This window comes from Oncorhynchus mykiss, chromosome 19, assembly GCF_013265735.2.
Source record: "Oncorhynchus mykiss isolate Arlee chromosome 19, USDA_OmykA_1.1, whole genome shotgun sequence".
Taxonomy (NCBI): domain Eukaryota; kingdom Metazoa; phylum Chordata; class Actinopteri; order Salmoniformes; family Salmonidae; genus Oncorhynchus; species Oncorhynchus mykiss.
Genome location: NC_048583.1, coordinates 33,495,047 through 33,503,786, shown reverse-complemented (window position 1 = coordinate 33,503,786; position 8,740 = coordinate 33,495,047). Strand labels below are relative to the sequence as shown.

Here is an 8,740-nt window from a genome sequence, read left to right as displayed (position 1 = left end):
CTGGGGGGAACAAATAGGTTAACTGTGTTGCAGTCACAGCCCTGCTCTATAATCCCAGAGGTCTGGAGTGGCAGATACAAGTGGTGGAGGTAGTGTCATTACAATACTATGATTTAAAGCTGAACAGAATACATTTAATTTCAAACATTTCACAAATTTCTACTGGCAGCATTTCTGAAACATGTCCATATCAACCTCATTCGGATGGCTTACTGTAATGCAAGGTTAATAAAGTTCCCTAAACTCATCAGTGATTGGCCTCATGGAGAGCCTTACCTTCCGAACGATGGTGAGGCGTGGGTGCAAGTTGGCCAGACCACCAGGGGGCAGAGTGGAGCATCCTGTGGTGAACTGGAGAAAGGCTTTCCTCTCGTCAGATGACATGCCACAAAGCACCCGCACAAAACGCAGGAACCCAGGACTGTGGAGAGGACGAGAACAGATACAACAGTTAAAAAGATCTCTCCAGCAAAATATGAAAACAACAAGCTGTTAGTTGATGTACTGGTGCAGCAGTACAAGTTCTCATGTTCCTCTAGGAACTAAGTGACCTTGTCATTTGAACCCCTTTTAAATCACGACCAACACCGTCAATACAAGGAGATCTAACAAACCTTTTTCAAGCTGGCCAGAGTAAATGATCTAGTCTACAAGCTGTAGATACGAGGGCCATCATACCTGTCCCGAGTGTAGCCCAGCTTAGGCTCTGTGTAGTTCATGACGTCCTCAGATGTCCAGGAAGGAGACTGGTTTCCACAGAGGATCATCTGCACCTCCTTGTGACTGAAGGAGCTCAGCTTCTCCATGGGGAACACTCGGTTAAAACCCTCTGAGAAAAGTAAAGTTCATTTAATTCAAAATGTAGTGTGCAAAAAAAAAAAATTCTACGTGATTACTAACGCTAATCCGTGTGTTGTTTCAATAGGCATACCTCTGAAAGCCTCCATTTGTTTCTGGATGCCAGTGTGCATAGAGAAGTCAAACATGAGCTCCACATACTCCTCAGCATTCTCCATGGTCACCATCTGGAAGGATTAATAGAGAGGGGCAGAGGACAGATTTAGACACCACTCATCTAACCAGTAAAACTCAGGGCACGGCCAATAGCGGTGCAGTTCTCTACCTACCTCGTCATTTCCATTGGGCTTCAGGTCCACTGCTGAGAACCCATGCACTTTGGATGAGGGGCAGAACTGGAAATTCAATCTGGGAGAAAAGGGACTCAAAATTAGCCATGTTGAATGACAACGATATACCGGTCAAGGATCAAATAATGAATCAGCATAATTGGAAACTGAAAAGGTGAGCAAATTGAAAAAATGTACCACAAGTGATTATACGTCACCTACAAAACAATGTAATTAGCAAAAATGGCATTCCAATTCAGGAAATTATCCACTGAATTCTTGACTAAATTTTTAAAACGCTCTCAGTAATGAGTGGTGGTGGGTGCTGTGCTCACCCCAGGTCCTCTACACTAAGTGGTGGTCCAGAGCCCATGGGGTTCTTCAGCATGAGGTCCTGCAGCCTAGTGTTCTTCTCATCCTCAGACAGACTCTTGTTCCCCAGGATCAGCCTCCTCTTCACCGCCAGCTCCTTCATCTCCTTCAGGAACTTGGCCCGGTGGGGGTTGACCAGTTCAAAGTCCTCCCAAGTCAGGATGCCGTGGTACCAGGCCGGGGGCTTGGGTTTAGGGGGGTCCAGGATGAACTCGGACTTGGAGTCCTCGTCAAAGCTGCCGATGGAATAGGTGTCCTGGCTCTCCTCGGTGGACGCCTCCGACTGGATCTCTGAGAAGTGGCGGTGCTGCTCGGTGGGATCAAGGAGGAGAGGACCCCCGCGGGACGCATAGAGCAGCTTGGACATGTTGCTCTTAATGTCACCCATACAGAGCAACTTGAAGAAGGGTCGTGAAATGGGCAGGTCCACCAGGCGGTTGTCCTGGATGCACTTGGCCAGGAAGACACCGAGGAAGAAGAAGAGTTTGCTGAGGCGTTCCAGCTCGTCACTGTCCTGGGGGAATGGGGCTGGGAACAGGCCACAGGAGCGCTGGACGTAGTAGCCTGGAGGTTTCAGACCCCCACCCAGATCCACCTGAAAGTACAACACACAGTTAATCCCAAAAAATATTCAAGTGACACTGACATGGTTCATAACATCTAAATATACAGTATGTTGTTTTTAAGGAAAATGAGAACATGTAATTGCATGGATAATATTACTGTTTAGGTCTACGTTTTCATGTGACCGTAAAGCGGCACTTGCCTGGCGAGACTCATCGTCTGGGAAGTCGTCATCACAGAGCCAGATACCCAGGGAAGTCCTCTGGAACTCAGCTGCCACCAGAGCATAGAATTCCAGGGTGGGACCGAGGCCTGTGCCCTCCTCTCCCTGGAACTCAACCTGGGAAGAGAGACATATTGGTCAGTCACTACAAACTTTCATAGCCATGCCATTTTAAATCAGGGAAGACATCACCAAGCTGTAAAAAAAAAACAACATGTACAGTAAGCTTACAAAATTGTTGAGTATGAATGAGGACTTATTTCACACCACATAGCATTATGGGAACCACTTATTCATGGCAACCAATGACAACCAATAATCCTTTCACACAGATCCTCCATTGAGCGTGCTTTATAGGCCAGGAGTAAAATGTATGTGCTTAAATCTGGCGTAATATGGTGTAATCTGGCGTGGTGTTTTACCTCCAGAACAGACTTCCTGTCAGCGTGGATCTGCATGACACTCTCAGCCCACTCCATCATCTGGTCTCCGCGGGGGACCTTGATCCTCTCGTGTTTGAGCCGGCCCACCCTGAACTCCCCAGGGTCGTCTCTCCTCACTGTGGTGGAGGGCCGTGAGCGCTCCATGGTGGCCTCCCGCCGGTTCTGCAGCCACACTATTGCCCTTGAGGACACACAGGCACATACAGGGTCAGTATAGAATAAGGTGAATGAAATGGACAGCACTCAAATAATTAAATTAGGCCCTGTAATATGTGAGGGAACATAATGTTCGTTATTCAATGCAGTACAAGACCATGCACCATCTTCAGGAGAATACAGAGCGCGATAGACACACATTTTTGTTACATGTCAAGTAGCACTAACCTGGAGGCTCCAAACGCAGTGCAGGTGAAGTACAGCTGCCGGGTCTCGAAGGGGATGAGGAAAGGACACTTGCTGGTAAGCTGCTCACACCACTCTGGGAGGGCCCCACTGGCCAGGGCCAGAGGCTCCTCTATCTGCTGGAGAATCTTTGTTGTGACCTTTTTGCTGGTGAATTCCTCAGGCGATGCATTGAATTGGAGGTCATCCACATCTAGTCATAACACAGTAGATTAACAACATGTGTCACTAAGAACACAAACAGGGGGGGAGGGGGGGGGGGGTCTGTGGTGATACGAAGGGGTGTAGCCATAACTTCCTGGTAGTGCGTGTTCCGAGATGTGTATCCGTACCTTCCTGGAAAGTGCGTGCGTGGGCGTGGGGGTCTCCCCCGATGATGAATAGGATGCGGAGTAGCTGGAGCACGTCCTCCACTCCACAGGCGCTCTGACTGGAGCCAGCCTTGGCCTGGGCCTGCTCCCTGGCCACACTCAGAATGTCACAGGTTTGCATGACACCCAGAGACCCAGGGCTCAGGCCCCCTGACCTACATCCGTGCTCACAGAAGTCCTGCAAGCAATCATATGGACCGTGGTTTAAAACCGGATGTTTCCTTCAGCTCCCTGACTATACTAACTCACTGATTAACAATGAAGACAGTAGCATAAAACTGGACACGGCTATTTTACTGTACAATTACTGCATTCTCGTATGACAAAATAATGAAACGGAACAGATTCACAACACTGACGTCTATGGAAATCATGGTAATGCATTATTTACAGAACAGCCACAAGCCATTTAGCTAAAGAAAACAGCGACAACTGTCTAACACAAGTGACAGTCAAGCAAGAATGAAAAGGATATCAAAAGAGAAGATAGACAGATATTTAAGCAACATCTTGATGTCGTTCTATACCTTGTATGCAGCTATGAGCTGAGAACAATTTCTGTTTTTCCTAATACTTTTATTAGTGCCGGTTAATTTCCAGTGGCGCAGGAAAGAGGAGTCTGCATTCTTCTGCATGTAGGTTATCAAGTCATTCTTTGGTAATTCATCAGTGCCAAGGTATTGCTCCACATGCTCTACAGACCAGCAACCCTACAACAGGAAGAACCAAATGTTGGTCTTTCCTGATTGTAAAGTCTCAAGGCAAATAGACATGCATTACAGTAGATTGGTTTAACCACTAACGAGGCCAGTGCAGTTACTCTAGTTACATTATGACTATTAGGGTTCAGTCACAGTCTCCTTGCGTCTTTAAAAGGTTAGTGAGGTATGGCTGTCTAGCTGTCCAGGAGGAACATTTAGCTACACATTTGAGAACAGCCACAGAAATTCACAGCCAAGATTTTAAAAATGGGCAGTTTAGAAGGACTGAGGGGATGTGAAACCTGTCAATTACCATCTTTCTACTTTCCTTCTCTTTGTCCGAATCCTTCATTTCTCTGTACATTATCCTGCAACACAGAAAGTCAAAACATCATGAAGAAAGGAGATCAAAAGGCTATTTTTAGATTAGGTTTCACCACAGAATCACGAGGAAAAGCTAAAACAACAACCATTCAGACTTACGTATATGTGGGTTCCCAGATCCGGCGCAGTTTATCTGACTTGACACTCCCGCTGCAGGAGAGCTGCAGGAGCTTCTGGACATAGTAAAAGATAGTGCCCTTGTAGTTGGAGAGAGGTAGTTCAACTTCTCGGGTGGTTCCAAGCCCTGCCACTTTGAGGATGAGGGCAAGGTGGGGGGAGGGGGGACACTCAACCTCCTCCTGGACTTCAGAGCGAGGTGTACCTGTAAAGACAAGGAAAGACATGAAGAAAAGCTCACCACTGTGCTCTAGAGTTCAACTGAAGTATGTCTGAAAGACTTGCCATTTGTCTAGTAACCATGTACAAAACCAAGTCCATCCACAGTCATACATATTGAACTGAATACTGTTGGTGTCGTGTGTTTACCTGGGGGAGGGATCTCCAGGTCGGTGGTCTGCTGGACGTTGGTCCGGCCTGGTCTGGGGTCGAACGCCGGGACTAAAGCAGAGAACTGGCGTTTGAGGACAAAGTCATCGTCCCAGGTTCTACGCCGACCCCCTTTGGTTTCATACTCTTCCTCTTCCTGTTAAAACAGGACATGAACAACCGCCGTCAGCTCTTTGGGAGTGGTAGACAAGGTACTACACCCAACACAAACATGCAACACCAATATTAGACATCTACAGGACAAAGAAACATTTATAAAAACAAAACACTAACAAAAATTGCATACATTAACAAATCTCACACTTCACAATCCACAGAATTTACAGACAAACATGCACTTAGTTAACTGAACAAAGGTTCAGGCAACTATTTTTAAAAAGGGAGTACAAGCATGCAAATCGACAAGTACACTATATGAAGAGAAACTGCAACAAATTTTACCCTATTAAAATGAATGTGGAAACCAAGGTTTACCCTGGACCGTACCAAAACTTCCTCATACTCTTGGTCTTCCTGATTGTCATCCTCGTTCTCATCATCATCATCATCTGGCTCAGGCAGATCCTCTTCATCATCTAACTCGGCCAATAGCGTGTTAGCGCGACAGCTGTCCAGGAAGTCTGCAGGGAGAGGACTCAAGTGTGAGGTCTCACTAGAAACAACTTTGATCATCATGCACTTCCCCGAGAAAGTGCTAGCCAAATGTATGAGGAGTCAAGATGTGTCAAATGTTAACATGGATGTTAGGCAGTGGAAACATGTTAAATGTTGAAGAAGCTGAGAGTAGTTGAGGAGAAAAGAGATTTATAATATGTGTATAACATAGGAATAATAATAGTAAGTCTAGTATAGCCTACCATAGAGGGAAAACTCAGCTTCCTGACCAGTGTCGCTCTCACTAGACGTAGAGGTCAGGCTGGTGGTCAGAGTGTTACTGAGCAACTGGCCAACCGACAAACCTGTGGTTGCCGTGGCTACATTATTGCTGCTGGTTACTATGGATGTGGACATTGTAACAGTTGAGGTGGTGCCAGTGGTTGTGAGGTTAGGAAAGCTCTGTGCACCCATGAGAGGAGAAGCTGCAAACAAACAAAAACCAAAAATGCGATTAGTTCCCAAACAGAAAAAGAAGCAGGTATTATTTTGGTTCCAGTTCAAACAATGCTGGTTGTTCTTCTACCACTACACATGCTTGTCACATTCAAGCCTCAGTCAGCATCTTCTGACCACTGGAAGTCATGTTGAGTAAATAAAATGTCAACATTATAAAATGATCCACTGCTCACTATTTCTATAGCTCTATTTAAGGATGACAAAAAATTGAAATTAAATACATTTTAGTAATGCACTGTCAGCAAAGTAAAAAAAAAAACGTTAGATTCTCCTTGGTTTAACGAAATAGCTTAATATTAGAGCAAAGACAAACAAAAACACATCAGCACAAAAGCAACAACACCACTCTTATATGTGAAGCCAGTAGTTATTCTTGTCTAGATGAGTGACTGTTTTGATCCTTCCCTTTGTGTGGTGATCAGATTAGCAATCAAATTATCAATATTGAACACAACGTAAAACATTTTGTATATTTTTGCGACGTGTGCATTCACAGTACTTGTTCAAACATTACACGTGTCCTTGCAATGTAAAATTGACAACTACTCCAGGTTGTAAACATTTAATTTATTATTGTACTAGCTGAAGCTAAACTCAAATGTTATGTAAAAGTGTGACCAAATCTCAAACCCAAGTTAGAAGGCTCCTTCTACAAGTCATGCCAATCATGTCCAATAGCCGGCTGGACAGTGGACCCTTTATGTGCACTGAAGGCTGAGGAGAACTGAAGGCTGAGGGCTGTGTATCCCATGCATTCCTGGCCTGCAGACAGTCGGCTGAATACTCACTTGCAGTGCTCATGACGTTTCGTCCCAGTGTGTTGGTGTTGTTGTCGCTGCTGCTGCGACTCAGGTTCATGTTGTTGGTGGCATTGGTGCGGGACATGTTGGGAGCCCTCCTCACAAACGATTCCATGAGGCTGGCCTCCCGTGACGACAGGTTGGGCACGCTGGCGCTGGAGCTCATGGGAGCGCTGGCCGCCAGCAGAGAGCTAACGGACAGACGGGCGCTGGCAGCAGAACATAGAGGCCTCTGGGAAGCCGTCTCCTTACTGGAGGACTCGGACACCGAGCTGACGTCAGGCGAGCTGACGCTGACTAGTGCCATGGAGATGGACGTGGCATCTACAGCCTCTTGCCTGTCCGCGCCCGCTTTCCGCTCGCCGCCCTCGGCAGTTAACGTGCTGGACACGCATCCAGCCTCGGATGACAGTACCACAATGGGCTCTTGGCCTTCTGCCCCGATGGTGCCACCACTGACCCCTAGGACCCCACCCAGCAGGCTCTCGGCCCGGCGCTCTACCTTGGTGGAGCTGAGACTGATATCGCTGCTGCTGGCCACGCTACACACCGAGCTGCTACTGCCCTTCCGGCTTGAAGAGCTGGCCCCTGCAGCCGAGGAGGAGCCGCCCTTGTCCGGACAGTTATTTTTCACCAGGCTGCTCCAGGACTGCGCTGTGCCTGAAACAGTGGATGAGACAGGTTTGGGTGATGGCGCAGACTCAGGGTCGTACCCTGGCGCAAGCTTGAGGTCAAATTTTCCTTCAGCACCCATACGGTAAGAGTTTGAGCCACCAGCATCCCAGGTGACATCAATCCAGCCTGGAAAGGGATATGAATGTTGTGAGACCCAGCAGAGAGCAGACAGCAAGTCAAGACAGCAGCACGGCTTGACACTGGACCAGATACCTTTGTTTATGACAAATGACAGGTGGGCTGAATACAGCTTCAGACTAATTCAACAGCATGCCATTCTATGCAGCTATGCTGAAGCTGATAGTATGTTTAGCATATTGCTGAATAGTTAAATCAATGGCAAGTCTAATTGAGATATTGGTTGTCTTAACAATACTGTATGGTCTAGTACTCTGGTCCAGGTGAAGCAATCAGATAGAAATCATGAGTTACAGAAAATGACAAGCAAAGTAGAATTTAGCAAATGCAAAGCTAAAAGCCACCTGAGAAAAAGGATATGAAGAATATTTTTGTCAATGTAAATATAATATAGTTGCAATGGAGTGAGTCTATTCAGTGCCTGCAAATTGTGACATCAACATGCACTTAGTTGATTGATGGAGACAATTAGTCAAAAAGTATTTAAACACATGGCTACCCAGAGATCTAACAGATAGCTTCAAGTACGAAAAGGTTACCTGGTACGTTGGGGGAGAGGGGGGAGGTTTGCACTTCAAATTAGCAAACTAATAACAAAAAGGGTATAATGGTAGTGACAGTTTGGCAAGTTTAGTGAAATACGTAAAATGATCATGAGTGGTTTTAAAAGACGTTCGGCATACAGAGAGATAGGTAACGTGATGCTTTTCAGGCCCTTGTATTTAATAATGTGGCCGGAAAAGCAAGAGCCCAATATAATGCAGTCTAGTCACACAGCAGAGCAGAAGCACTGACTTAGATCAACCACTAGACTGCTCTGTAGTTAAAGTGCTCGTGAAGGTTATTATTTATCCTTCATTAACAAAGAATGGCCTCGTTTCCCGATTGGATTGGAGAAGAGTAAGTAATAGGCCTGTAGC

General features: G+C 46.2%; 1 protein-coding gene across 8 annotated transcripts in view; it reads right to left on the bottom strand.

The window, feature by feature from the left end:
• Positions 1-8,740, bottom strand: part of hectd1 (HECT domain containing 1) — a 28,401-nt gene that overhangs the window by 1,076 nt on the left and 18,585 nt on the right. For 2 of the 8 annotated variants that reach the window (XM_021573977.2, XM_021573978.2), the window contains exons 25-40: positions 6,996-7,808; positions 5,952-6,173; positions 5,536-5,714; positions 5,074-5,230; positions 4,687-4,909; positions 4,517-4,571; positions 4,030-4,212; positions 3,464-3,680; positions 3,114-3,324; positions 2,709-2,910; positions 2,266-2,403; positions 1,463-2,094; positions 1,128-1,206; positions 932-1,025; positions 679-829; positions 277-421 (exon numbers count right to left, since the gene is read on the bottom strand). In XM_021573977.2, coding sequence (XP_021429652.1) covers positions 277-421; positions 679-829; positions 932-1,025; positions 1,128-1,206; positions 1,463-2,094; positions 2,266-2,403; positions 2,709-2,910; positions 3,114-3,324; positions 3,464-3,680; positions 4,030-4,212; positions 4,517-4,571; positions 4,687-4,909; positions 5,074-5,230; positions 5,536-5,714; positions 5,952-6,173; positions 6,996-7,808 — 3,701 coding nt within the window. Of the gene's footprint in view, positions 1-276; positions 422-678; positions 830-931; positions 1,026-1,127; positions 1,207-1,462; positions 2,095-2,265; positions 2,404-2,708; positions 2,911-3,113; positions 3,325-3,463; positions 3,681-4,029; positions 4,213-4,516; positions 4,572-4,686; positions 4,910-5,073; positions 5,231-5,535; positions 5,715-5,951; positions 6,174-6,995; positions 7,809-8,740 lie in introns of those variants that run through there. The other 6 variants (XM_021573979.2, XM_021573981.2, XM_021573983.2 and 3 more) reach the window with 6 other exon arrangements.